The sequence below is a fragment of the Leuciscus leuciscus genome (assembly GCF_965113295.1).
Source record: "Leuciscus leuciscus genome assembly, chromosome: 14".
In the NCBI taxonomy this organism is placed as follows: Eukaryota; Metazoa; Chordata; class Actinopteri; order Cypriniformes; family Leuciscidae; genus Leuciscus; species Leuciscus leuciscus.
Window position 1 is genome coordinate 27,477,074 of NC_138738.1, and position 14,820 is coordinate 27,491,893.

General features: G+C 43.3%; 1 protein-coding gene across 1 annotated transcript in view; it reads right to left on the reverse strand.

Moving 5' to 3' along the window:
- Positions 1-14,820, reverse strand: part of prkcaa (protein kinase C, alpha, a) — a 205,281-nt gene that overhangs the window by 18,705 nt on the left and 171,756 nt on the right. The window contains exons 14-15 of the mRNA XM_082136835.1: positions 4,896-4,976; positions 2,949-3,056 (exon numbers count right to left, since the gene is read on the reverse strand). Of these exons, the coding sequence (XP_081992961.1) occupies positions 2,949-3,056; positions 4,896-4,976 (189 nt within the window). The remainder of the gene's footprint in view (positions 1-2,948; positions 3,057-4,895; positions 4,977-14,820) is intronic.

Sequence of the window (14,820 nt, forward strand, 5' to 3'; positions counted from 1 at the left end):
ATATATATATATATAAATTAACTAAATTATTAACTTTTTTAAAACAAAAATTAAACATCACTGAACTTACTTAAAGGGATAGTTCACTTTGAAATAAATTTTTGGTATGTTTTAGCTTACCTCAAGGGCATCCAAGATGTAGGTGTCTTTTTTTCCACAGTAGTTTCAATTTTGATATTTTTAGGTCAAACCGTTCTTGTCTGTCAGTCATATAATGCAGGTCGATGGTCACTGTCTCAAAGAGCATGCACAGAGTCCAAATTAAAACAATTCCCCGTCGTCCAAATTAAACAATTCCCCATCGTAAGTACACATTGATGGCCTAAGACACGAAACGAGCGGTTTGTGTGAGAAAACGAACAGTATATATATCGTTTTTACCTCTTATACGCAGCCATGTCCAAGTGATCTGACGTGTGCGCAGACTGGTGCATAGATATATACACTAGATGTCGCCTTAAAGACATTCGTTCCAATGAACTGCCGTAGACAAGGCGACATCTAGTGTGTATATTCTATGCACCAGTCTGCGCACACGTCAGATCACTTGGACATGGCTGCGTATAAGAGGTAAAAACGATATAAATACTGTTCGTTTTCTCACACAAACTGCTCGTTTCGTGTCTTAGGCCATCAATGTGTACTTACGATGGGGAATTGTTTAATTTGGACGACGGGGAATTGTTTTAATTTGGACTCTGTTGCTTGCTCTTTGAGACAGTGACCATCGACCTGCATTATATGACTGACAGACAAGAACGGTTTGACCTAAAAATATCAAAATTGAAACTACTGCGGAAAAAAAGACACCTACATCTTGGATGCCCTTGAGGTAAGCTAAAACATACCAAAAATTAATTTCAAAGTGAACTATCCCTTTAAGCTGGACTGTGACGCTATTTGGTTCTAAAAGGCACACATTTTAACAGCTTGCTAACTAAAATAAAAGTTTTCATGATTTATTATTATTATTATAAATGACTTAAATTTGCCAGAAACATACATTTCAGGCAAGTTTCTAAATCACGATCCCTCTATAATTAGGCATTTCTAGCTCAGCTTCTGACAGCCACTAAGTATCTATTAGTAAGTTGCACAGCTTATAACACACACACACACACACACACACACACACACACACACACACACACACACACACACACACACACACACACACACACACACACACACACACACACACACACACACACACACACACACACACACATTTCACAATACACAGAAATGAAAACAGATGAAAAAAGTGTGACAGTGTGTGATGATGCAGATCATCCGCTGTGTTGGGTCCTGCTTGCACTATCAACTCTTTCTCTACCTAACAGGATGTTCTAATGATAGAAGTAGCAAAAAAGCATCATGGTATTAAAGTGCATTGAAGTATACTGAAAAATTCAATATGTGAAAAACGCCTCCCTGAAGAGGGAACGAGACGTTGCGTCGAAATGACGCTGTGGGAACACTCTGCGTGATTGCGTCGTGAAGCACTTGTGAAATCATTCCAATGGTGTATAGGCGGGTGACGTCATGGCAGGAAGCTATAAAGCATATTTTCTTCTGGAAACAAACTTTTCCGTGCAAAACCATTTTCTCCGTGCTCGAGCAGCTGTAGTGACAATGTCTCGTAAGCAATCGCAATGTTCTGTTGTTGGATGTAAGAGTGAACATAAGAGTCTTTATAGTTTTGAAGGTAACGTGCCATAAAATATACCTAAATTCGTTTATGCCTGCGCAAATCATTTCACTCCAGACTGCTTTGTGAACGAGGGTCAATACAAAGGGACAAAACAAAACACAGGCTTTGCTAAAAAGTTGTTACTCAAGGATGGATTAGTACCAACTGTTCGTGATCCAGCTTACAGTCTCCAGATCGATACTGGTCACGGCAGTAATGAAAAGGAAAGCGCACACTTTATTACAGTTCATAGAAGTTGTTTTACGGATATAAAGTTATCAGTTTATTAAGCACCCCCGGAAAGGCATAAAGTCTGTATATATTTGTTTACTGTTAGTTGTAATGAGTGGTTTTGTGTAATTCGCTGTGTATGTTGATGAGTCATACAAGGGAGAGAGAGAGTTTATGGATAAGACTTTAATGCGCACTTCTTGTACTGTGATTTATTCAGGTCTCACACTGATTTTCTGGAGTGAAAACGGACACTTCATCTTTTGTGTGATGTAAAATAAATTTCATAAAACTGATTAGTCAAGTTTTGGCCATCATCCGGACGGGGTCTGCTACATCAGGCTTGTAGTGGATAAAAGCAAGGTGACAACATAAGTTATTAAACGTAAGCGTAATTAAACTTAACTATACCTGTTCTATCTCCATGCAGCATATATTCTCTGGCTCTGTAGGCATCATTGTCCGACTCCGGTTTGAACTGAACACTGCTAGTACAGTTTCTGACATTTTATGTGTGAGATTGTCCTGATTTGTTGCCACTGGAGCGTGAGCGCTTGAAGCTCCGCCTTCTTCTTGAAAGGGGTCTGGGAGCAGCAGCTCATTTGCGTTTTTGCTCACCCCTGGCAATTTTAACATGCTATAAAAATTATCTGTGGGATATTTTGAGCTAAGACTTCACATACAGAGGCATCAGAGACTTATTTTACATCTTGTAAAAAGTAGCATAATAGGTGCCCTTTAAGTCAAGAACTTTAGAACTGTTTCAGAGACAAAGATGCCAAAGATTTCTTTATGCAAGATAGAGACATCAAAACAGAAAAAGAATGTATTGTTGGATTTTGACTTTCTGATTACATCCTTTCGACCTTGAATGCATTTATGTACCATAAAAGAATAAATCTATAGCACATATCAGGAACCTTATTAGAAAGAGAGAAAATATGGAGTCAGGAAGAGTAGTCATGCTGAAGTTTAGTTGGGCTTTAGAACCTGGAAATTTTTTTCTTTATGTGGCAGAACTCACCCCTTTGCAGATGGATACTGCTTCTTTGGACATGGCTTTAGGGTAAGAGACGTTGTGCTCCATAATGGACTGGAAAAGTTCATCTTCATCCTCACCATCAAATGGAGGCTTAGAAGAAAAAAGAAAAGAAAAATCAACAAAATGAAAATGAATATTACATATATATTTTAATATTAAATATGGGTTCTTAAATTGTTGCACTCTTCAAATGTGGCATTATAGAATTTACAATGGGAAAAACAAGATAAAATCATTATTTTTGAACAAGATGGTAATACCATAGTATTATTTGAAGGACCTTAAAGTACCATTTAAATGCATGGCATATGAATATATGAAAGAAAGCGTACCTTGATATATACTAAAGTACCATGATATCATCATCCGATACATTATTGACAATTTGTACCGCCAGAGTGCTTTTTTATTATTACATTATTAAAGGTGGATCAGACCAAGCACCAAAACACACTTGTAGCCAATCAGCAGTAAGGGGTGTATACACTCATGAAGGGAGAGTAGAGAGAGCTCAGTGCATAAGACAGACATTAGCAATGTGGAAATCTCTGATATCTGAACTTGTAACTCTAGAAAGATTGAGGTATTGTCTCAATGGTAAATCGCACCTGTTTAAAAAATGGGAGAATATTTTAAAGTGTCTGAAGATTAAAAGGTCATAAACACAAACTGGATAAAATGTAGGTACAACCATATGACGAGATGCTGTATGTAAATTGTCTACATGCCCCTAGATATGGTTATTAATATTGTTTTCTGTGCTGTGTTTTTGTTTTAATATGTTTTGTTTGAAATAACTAAAATGTTTAATAAAAATAATATTACTTAACTTTAAAAAGAAGGGTTACGATCAGGCAAAAGTTAGCACCCACGTTAATATCAAAGAAGCTTTCCAGCGCTGGAGAGACCTTAAGAAGTGGGAAGGCTGAGGTTGCTTTATTTCTTCTCGAAACGCGAGTAACGTTGGTTTTGCTGTGTTTCACAAAAATTAACACTAGTTAAACCCTGCCAAACACTAGTTTTAGCAATTAGTTCCGCGATTATAACATGCTTGTTGTATCAGATTTTGCTGCCGCTAGGGGTGATGCTTCCCCCATTAGAGGTTCTATAGTGCTCAACATATGCCACTAACATCAGGATGTATTAACCATTCTATCAGCAAAAAAATAATAAAAATAAATAAATAAATAATAATTTCGCTGTCAGTTTGTGTTGGGGGATATTGGCACATGGTTGTGTTTTGGGGGGTTATTGCTGCTCTCCCTGCTCTTATCCATGTTAGGCTGCATGGATGTGCAGGGAGATCTTGCCCAGAACAGAACCATACTGCCAATCCTAACTGTATGCTAATTGTCAATCGTATTTGACGATAGTGGTCCTGACAGAAATTAAGCTTAGCATCAGTTCTGGCAGGTCACGTTAGTCAAGCAACTTTAAAGGGACAACTTTAAAGGTGATTTTCTCAATGTTTCGATTTTTTTGGCACCCTCAGATTTCAGATGTTCAAATAGTAGTATTTCGGCCAAATATTGTCCTATCCTAACAAACCATACATCAATGGAAAGCTTATTTATTCAGCTTTCATATGATGTATACATCTAAATTTCTAAATTTGTGACCCATGTGACTGGTTTTGTCGTCCAGGGTCACATATACTGTATCATGATGAGTTATCTTTGTTTATGATATGGATTCTCTGATTACAATAGTGGTGTCAATATTATATATGCCTTAAAACAGAGTTGTAGCACATTTAAATTATTTCAGTTATATGCTGTTTAAAACCATCCAAACATTCTGGTTGTATCCGAACACTATCTAAACTTCCTTAGAGTATACTACAACAGAGCAATATTTTTTTTTAAATTATAAGACAGTTATTAGTAACAGTTGATGTAGGATTTGATGGTTAAACACTTGTGAACTCACTTGTCCCGCCAGCATCTCGTACAGCAGGACTCCATAAGCCCACCAGTCCACAGAACGGCCATATGGCTGATATGCTATTATCTGAAAACAGACAGCATAAAAAAACCCTACAGATTAATATTAAAGATCAGCATACTATCAACATATTGTGTTAAATGTGTTAAAATATCACACTACTGTTTCAGAACATCACTTTTCCCATCTTCCGCTACCCAGAATCTGGAAGCACATGTCCACATCTCCACAATTTATCAAAAATAAATTGTATTCTTTGCCTTGTGATCCGGTCAAAATATTTAAACACCCCCAAAACAAAAATAATTCACCAGATCAGCAAAACTATAAGACAGGACATTCTTGTAAAAAGATTTTATTTTGTATTTGTTAAATTATATCACCTTGGCATATCACCATAATATTTCAAAACACGGCACTAATTCTTGATTATAAGAGAATTTTTTTTTTTTTAAGGGGTACAATTCTTTAAGCATGGAAGGGGACCATCTCCACTTAACAAAACCTAAAATGTTCTTCTATTTAATAAACCAAGCAAAATTGCAATTGAACTTGGGTGTGTGCAGGTATGAGAGAGCATGTGTATGAGTAAATTATCAATAATGAAAAAACACACACCTTTTCTCACATCTCAGCTTAACTTGCAGTCAGCTTTCTTGGCTGATGTAGTTCACAGCACATTCAGTGCATTTAGTATGTGGCATCACACTAATACTATGTGACAGTTCTAGATCATAGCTGTAGCCGCTCAAGGTTTTGTTTGTGGCTTTAGATGTTGAATCTTATGTTTCAAAATACAGAAAACCACCACAGACAAACACACATAATAAATAAATCATAACCATAAAGTACACATCCCATAATAACACGAGCTAACTGTAACTGATGTACTGAGAAAATATCAAATTCACAATAAATAATCACTGGGGTGAAAAAAAAGAAACATCTACTAATATCATCTCTCAGCTCAATATTAACCAAACTCATGAAGCAAGAGTATCACTGGGGTGTCCAGCCGCAGGTGGAATATTTCAACCCTAGGGGTGGCAAGGTGGCTTGCCAAGGGAAAGACACATGCTCAGAGAGGCTTACAGTGGAAATACACATGTGGGGGTCGCCCAGAAGGGGAACCATGCACATGAAGGCACCTAGCCAAGCGCGAAAGTTGCCGGTGGCATAAGTCTGGCGTTGACGTCGACAGTGCTGGAGGAACTCAGGGCCTACGGGGAGGCTCACCTGAGGAGAATATCGCACGTATCCCGTCCGTGGAGAGGAATGGCGAGCAAGCGAAGACACCTGAGCAGAATCTAGTACCGGCTGGTTGAAGCGAGTACACGAGAAGAAACTGGCTCCACTCTGAGATTGTAGAATCTCGCAAATGTGTTAGGTGTCACCCAGCCTGCAGCTCTGCAGATGTCTGTTAGCGAGGCGCCATGCGCTAGAGCCCAAGAGGAGGCCACACTCCGGGTGGAGTGGTCCGTCACATCAAGGGCAGGGCAGTGAGCACCACTGAGAGGTCCCAAGAGGGAACGAGAGGAGGGCAAGGAGGATTCAGTCTCCTCGCTCCTCTCAGGAACCTGATGATCAGGTCGTGCTTTCCCAGAGACTTACCTTCAACTGCATCGTGATGTACGGCAATAGCGGCAACATACACTTTCAGGGTGGAGGGAGACAGCCTTCGCTCCAACCCTTCTTGCAGGAAGGAAAGCACGACACTGATCTGGCATTTCGTGGGGTCTTCACGACGGGAAGTACACCAGTTGACGAAGAGGTTCCACTTCAACGCATAGGCATGCCTCGTGGACAATGCTCTAGCGGAAGTGATGGTAACCACCACCGCTGGTGGTAGGGTACTCAAACCTGCCTCGTCCCGTCCAGGAGCCACACGTGGAGGTTCCAAGATCGGGACGAGGATGCCAAAGGAGGTCCTTCCTCAGAGAAATTGGCCAGGGAGGTGCTGTCGCGAGGAGTACTAGTTCGGAGAACCAGGTCTGGTTGTGCCAATAAGGGGCAACCAAAATGACCTGCTCCTCGTCCTCCCTGATCTTGCACACTCCTGGAATGTAAATGGCTCGAAGCGACCTCAGATGCTTCTGACTCCATATTAGGAGGTGGCAGGCGAGTTGCGACATACGGCGGGAGTATTGTACTGTCGCGGTATTGTCTGATCGGACTAGTACGTGCTGGTTCTTGAGCAATGCACGAAAGCGGTGCAGAGCCAGACGTACTGCCAGCAACTCAAGGCAATTGACATGCCAAAGGCGCTGGGGTCCTGTCCAGGAACCCGCGGCAGCATGTCCATTGCACATGGTGCACCATCCCGTGGTGGAGGCTTCTGTTGAGACAACACCATGCCTGGAAACTCGTTCTAAGGACACTCCGGCCCGTAAAAAAACGGAGGTTCGACCAAGGGGTGAAGGTCTGACGGCAGGCTGGAGTTACTGGGACTCGGAACGCGCCGTGTTGCCATGCCCACCTCAGGACTCGATCGCGAAGCCAGTGCTGAGGCGGTCTCATATGAAGCAATCCGAGTGGTGTTGCTGCGGCTGCCATATGCCCCAGGAGCCTCTGAAATATGGCAGAGCGGCCACATGGCGACCGAGTCGATTTTTATACAGAGAAAAGAGATCCTCTATTTTTTTTTAGATTGCCTGGGGCAAAGTTTGCTCTTCTCCCAGTTGACCCCGAAGGCCCAGACGAGCTAGGTTCCGGAGCACTAGATCCCTGTGTTCGCAAACCTGGTCTCGAGAGTGAGCTAGGATCTGTCAGTCGTCGAGATAGTTCAGGATGCGAACCACGTGTTCCCGTAGAGGAACAAGGGCTGCCTCGACGACCTTCGTGAAGACGCGAGGAGACAGGGCTAGCCCAATGGGAGAACCGCGTACTGGTATGCCCGCCCCTCGAAGCAAACCATAGGAACGGTCTGTGTCGAGGAAGAATGGAGACATGGAAGTAGGCATCCTTTAGGTCGATCGCTGCAAACCAATCCTGTGGCCGCACACATAGAAAATGCGTTTGGCAGTGGCATCCTGAACGGCAGCCTGTGAAGGGAGCGGTTCAGGACGCGGAGGTCCAGGATTGGCCATAACCCAACGGATTTCTTCGGGACAATGAAGTAGGGGCTGTAAAGCCCGGACCTCATTTTGGCTGGAGGGACAGTCTCGATCGCACCCTTCGCCAGCAGGGTGACAACCTCCGCTCTCATGATAGGGGCATTGCCACCGACCATAGTGAAGCGGCCTCCCCTGAAGCGGGGAGGAGATCGTGCGAACTGAATCACATAGCCGAGCCTGATGGATCGGGCGACCCAGCAGAACAGGTTGGGAGCTCTGGCCAGGCTCCCAAGAACTGTGCCAGCAGGGTCAAGCGAACCACAGCCGTACCCTCGGTGGTGCAGCGAAATGGAATGACCGGCCCGGACGTGGGTGGCATAGCGGCCCGTTGTGGGGGCACGGTCATAATCAGCGTCCTGCCAATGAAGGACAGGGAAGGACCAGTGTTCCACGGGGGCGTGCTCTGGCAGGGGTCTGGCGACAGAGGGGGACGCGGCTTGTGAGCGGCGTGCACTGTCATCCACAGCCTCTTGGGGCTCGGAGGAAGAAGCATCAGTTCTTGAAACAAGAGATTCTACCCCGGCCCTCCACCGGGGGAAGGAGTGGCCCTGCTACCAGCTCCTGAGAAGATCTGAGCCTTAACTCCAAGCTGCCCGTCTCGAGAGTGCTGCTTAGCCTGGCGTTTGGCCGGCTAAGGGGCGGGGACGGGCAGTGCCGCCCTCCTGCATCTTCCTCCTGCCGGTGAAGGCTTGAGGGGAGGAGCCGCAGGAAGGCGGCCTTGGCAGGAAGAAGACTAAGGAGACCACACGGACGGATGACTGTTGGTGCAGAAGGCCTCAGTCCGCTTCAGGGGAGGGTTGAAGACTGTTGGGCGCAGTCCTCAACCACACCGCCGAGCAAGCTGCCCGTCTCAAGAGTGTTGCCTAGCCAGGCATTTAGCCGGCTAAGGGGCGGAGACGGGCGGTGCCGTCCTCCTGCAACCCTCTCCTGCTCGGGGCCAGAGAAGGTTCGAGGGGAGGGGCCGCAGGGAGGCGGCCTCGGCGGGAAGCAGACTAAGGAGACCGCACGGACGGATGACCGTTAGTGCAGAAGGCCTCAGTCTGCTTTTGGGGGGTCGAAGGCTGTAGGGTACAGTCCTCAACCACACCGCCGATTAGCCCAGCCTGGGACATGGGGGAGCTGAGAAAATGAATTCTCAGACCCCCTCACATCAACCTGGCTGAGCCCATTCCTGGACCACACTTGTGGACATCCCCTGGCCCAGGGATCACGCATGTACCGATGTCGCCCGTAGAGCGAGGTCAGTAGTGTGCGTGGCGGATCGACCAGCCCGGACATGGGAGGCATACGTGGGGTCCCTACGTGGGGGCATGGTCGAGTTTTTGCATTCTGTCAGTGTTGGCCAGGGAAGGACCAGCGTTCCACGGCGGCCTGGTCTGACAGAACTCCCTGGTCAGCACTGCCTCGAAGGCGACACACAGCACTGCATGCCTATGCCACGATAGTGACAGAGAACATACAAGCCGTTTCTCTTTTTTTTTTTTTTTTTTATTGTGCAAGGGGTGAAATTACAGTGAGAACAGTGTATGTATATACAGTGAAACAGTGAAATATCAAATTGGATCTCAACGGAGCAACAGTTGAATTGTTTAAATTTCTGAATAGAGATGTATGTTTGTGTGCTCTATATAGCTAATGACATTAGCATTAATAATATTATCAACATAACAACATAACAACAACAACAACAACAAAAAAAAAAAAAAAAAAAAAAAAAAAAAAAGAGGGGAAGAAAAGATACTACTGTCACCATTCCGACAACTTATGATAATGATAGTAACAATAATAAAAATGATTATATCAATAATTACTACCATTATTTCCACCAGCATCATAATATACAATAAATAACTAAAGGCAGTAGCAAATAATTATCCCTAATATCCAGTCGTGTTATGTTTTGTCATGTCTCCGCACTGCCAACCACAGCCTGTAGGATGTACCCAGAACGTGCCACCCATCAACAAGGGAAGATACCGTAGAGCCCAGAACACCCCAAGTACCCTGGCAACTCCCACCATCGCAGACAAGCCGCTACCACCAAATTGCCAGCCTTGGCCTACTTAATGTGACAATGTTCCTAATCTAATATGTTGCATTAAAATGAGACATGGCATGAAACACAGACCCAGGGGTAGCCAGTTGATGGCAAGGCCCGAGTGGAATTCTGACCTCTGCCACCCCTGTGCTATCTAACCTCGGTCAGAAGTAACGCACCATGCTTACCCTGTTCTATATGTGTTTTTTTATTTTTATTTTTTTTTTATCATTATTATTATTATCATCATTATTACAAGCCGTTTCTCAATGTCAAGGAAGGATCCTCGGAAGCCAGAATTTCGAGGATGCTACGTCATCGACATCCGTCGAAGGACTGTTCCAATGTCGAGGATCCTCGGAATTTCAACCAAGGACTGAGTCCTTCGTTCGAAAAATACCCATATACAGGAAAGGATGCATATGTGTAGCCTTCGCGCTCTCAAATCACCCACAATCCTATGCGCGCAGCTTTGATATCTTTTTCAAAAAAATTCTAAATGTCGGACGTTAACGGAGTCGGAGCGTTAACGGCGCAATATGCTTTCAAATGTAAGTATATTTACGTTACCAAACATTTGTTTAAAAAAAAAAATACATCCATTATGTTATGGGTCAAATTGATCCGCACTGTTTAAACACACTTGACAGTCAAAGAATCAATATGATTAAAAAGGAGTTTATTGATTTAAAAACGATTATATTGCCTGAGTGAACAGAACTGCGTCCATAGCAACGCTCTGTTTTTCATTTTCACTGACTTAATGACGCAATGACGTGCACTTGCTAGCCTGTTCCAGAGCCGTTGAAAAACGTGTTCTCTCTGAATGCTAAAGAGGAGCCTCGCCTAGCCTCTGAAGGAAGTGACTTGGAAGGACCAGTCCTGCCAAGGAAGTATCCTTGACATTGAGAAACACCTACAGCCATGATCACAGCGTGATCGAGTGCAGCGAAGGACGACTGCAGGCCACGATAAGTCACGGGGACTCTCGCGAGCCGGAGGAGTCCTGATGCATGTCCGGGAGAAAGGCACTGGGGGCGAGTGCTGTAGAGCAACACGTGCCCAGGAACCAATCATCAAGCCTACAGGGCTTGGGGGGAGGGCGGCGCCACTCCAACCCATGCTTTCAGCTGCCCGGGAAAGCATGGATCTGACTCGACTAACGCTGACACTCCCGAGGGAGGCAACGCAGTCGAATCCTCATTTCCAGAGGAATCAAGCCCGCCTTGTGATGCTGTGAGTGACATGACACCATCTTCTGGACCCCCGAATGAAAACACTGGGTCCCCGAGAGGAACCAGGCACACGGAAGCCCCACGGTTTGCGATGTGGAGGGGGGCGTGGCCCGAGGAAAGCTCGTCAGTATTATGCCACACCATAACCCTCAGATCACCCTGGCCGCAAGCCAAAGCATCCCCTCTCGTGGAAGAGATAGATTGGGGTGTGGCAGAGGGGACTCTCACACGGAGATCATTGAGTCTCGATCTATAAACATCACGATGGTCATGTTCCCGTAATGAAAACATGACTCATCCACGAGCGCTGCCGAGCGTGATTAAGCCCAACACACGAAACAGCGCTCGTGACCGTTAGGCAGATGAATCACGCGCCCACATCCAGTAAATACACGGGCGAATCACTGCACAGATCAGCAGCAGGCAATGCGATCTCGCTGGAACGCGCTGTCACACCAACACACTGAAGAGCCGCTTGTCTCGTAGAGTCAAGATGATTCAGAACGACGTGGGGTGGACTTACGCTATGCAAATTCCGCAGACCCATGGCATTTTCTTGCCATTGGCTCGTTTTGTATACTCGAAGGTGAGAGGCTTTCTAAGCGAAACCCCATTCGTCGTCACTGACGTAACTCGTAGTGACCACAAAAGGGAACATCATTTCTTTGTTTTAACACTTTGGGCCCCATTTTAACGTTCTAAGTGCATGGTCTAAAGCGCATGGCGCAAGTGCACTTTTGCTAGTTTAATGACGGGAAAAATGGTCAGGCATGGTCTAAAAGGGTTGTCCCTATTCTCTTAATGAGTAATAAGTGTGTTTTGGGCGTAACGTGCAATAAACCAATCAGAGTCTCATCTCCCATTCCCTTTAAAAGCCAGTAGCGCTCGCGCCATGGTGGATTTGTTATTTACATGGTGGAATTTGCAAGCGGAAAAACTAATCGCTTCTCCAGAGAGCAAACAGATCTGCTCGTGCACGAAGTTAAAGCATGCAAGCAGACCATCTACGGGACAAGCCAGATTCCACCGTATCTTTAATCTTTTACATTGTAATTCTTTTATTTTAAATATTTGGCATGTTTGCTACTACTGTGCTGCTACTTCCCTGTGTGTGTAATAAGAAAAGTGTACGTGTGTTGTGCACCCGCCTATAGGCGCATATTCCTAATGAGCCCTTTGAATAAAAAATAATAATAAAAAAACTGCACCATTGACTTTAGACCACGTTTTTGTTGGTCAATGGCAGAGTCTATTTGAGTTGCCTCAAAATAGCATCGCGCCAACAATGCGCCTGAACACACCTCGTTTTCAGACCAGCACGCCCATGGGTGCAAATGCATTAAACTATTTAAACAACATGGCGCAGGACGTGAAAATGATAACTGCGTCGGGCTGAAACTAGCAAAAAACACTTGCAAAAAACACTTGTCTGGCGCTGCATTGCACCGGGTGTCTGATATAGCCCTTTATGTTCCGATGTGAGTGATAAAAGTAAACAGATTTAGTAGAGAGGCTCAGGTCAGAGAATGGATTTAAGCTCCAAACATTCCTTCCTCTTGAACTAAACTGTAAGGATCCATTTATTATATTAGTTAACTATATTAGTTAATATTAACTAAGATTAATACATGCTTTATAAGGTTAAATTCATGTTAATTTTGACATTTACTAATATATATTTTTTTAAATCAAAGTTGTATCTGGTTAATGAACAATTGCATTTTTGGCCATCATTCGGACAGGGTCCGCTATAGCAGGCTTGTATTAATAGTGGATAAAAGCAGATGACTAATATGTTATAACCGAAATTAAACTAAACTATATCTGATCTATCTCTATACAGCATATATTCTGTGACTCTGTGGGCATTATTGTCCGACTCCGGGTCGAAATGAACACCGCTACTGAGAGTTTCTGTTTTAATTTTATCATTCCGTGAGATGATATTGTCCTGCCAGTGAGTGAGGGTCCACCCTCTGTGCCGGCAGCAGCAGCTCATTTGCACTTAAAGGGCACACACACTAAAACGGCACGTTTTTCTGAGCCCCAAAAAGTGACAATTTAAACATGCTATTAAAAAATTATCTGTTGGGTATTTTGAGCTAAAACTTCACATAAACACTCTGGGGACATCAGATACTTATTTTACATCTTGTGAAAAGGGGCATAATAGGTGCCCTTTAACTAATGTTAACAAATGAGACCTTATTGTAAAGTGTTACCATAATATTTTTGAGAAACAGGCCAAATTGTAATTAGCTTATTTTGAAAACAAAAACAGTCAATGAGAGGTCCTCACTAAGACACACACACACACACACACACACACACACACACACACACACACACACACACACACACACACACACACACACACACACACACACACACACACACACACACACACACACACACACACACACACACACACACACACACACACACACACACACACACGCACACGCACATTACAAATTTACAGTTAGCCATGTGTGTTACTGCTGTTCTACCTTTGACACACTTTACACTCAAGTTAACATGCAGCTACGTGTTCCCAGATAACATGCATTACCACTGCATAATATGTAGGTCAGAGAAAGAGACAGAAAGAGAGAGAGTAATGCTATGAAAAATAGGGTGGAGGACAAACGGTCACTAACATACACACGAAGACACATTGTTTTTCTTTAATTTTACAGCTACAAAAGTAGAACTCCATGATTTATGTTTATGCCAGGCGAAATGGCACTAAACTTATGGTGTGCATTTATGTTTGTGTGCATATACACCTTTACATATACAACAGTGTTTTAATGCCATGCAAGAAAAATAAAATAAAAATCCATCTAATAACTATAAATAAAGTTTCCGTTAATGAATTGCTAATGACTTTATTCTCATAATTTATTCACAATTGTAAAATATTATGACTTTAAAAGTCGTATTGCTTTAACTTAATTCTCATAATAAGAGGAGTTTACCAAACAGACTTTCACGGACTAATTTAGATTTGACCTTAAAGGTCAAAAGCAATCTAAAGGCCGGTTCACACCAACACGAATGTTTGCAAAAATTAACTCATGTTTGTCTAAGTATTGGATTTGCTATGACTGATATTTACCATAAATGCTTTTGTGTTCATTGTTCAAAATGTTGCAATAAAAAAATTATAATAAATAAAAACACAAACACAAGGATAGCGCATCTTTCCATTTCTGCTTTTCACAAAAAAAAAAAAGTTTATCAAACAACACCAAATACATATAGAGAAAAAGAGCCAGGTCCAGATTCTTCCTTAACTATTTACTGTCGCTTAGAAAAAAAACATTTTACTGTTTGTAACAGCAGTATCTCCAGACACATGGCTAAAAGTGTGATTAAGACTGAATGGACAGTTATTTGCAGAGCGATGGAAAAAAGGTTCTAACAACTCTCTTAACATTTTTTTTCAAAATCTGTTGCATTGACGGTATGCGAATCTGTTGATCTGAACTGACAAGGTAAAAGGTCCATTTTACACCAAG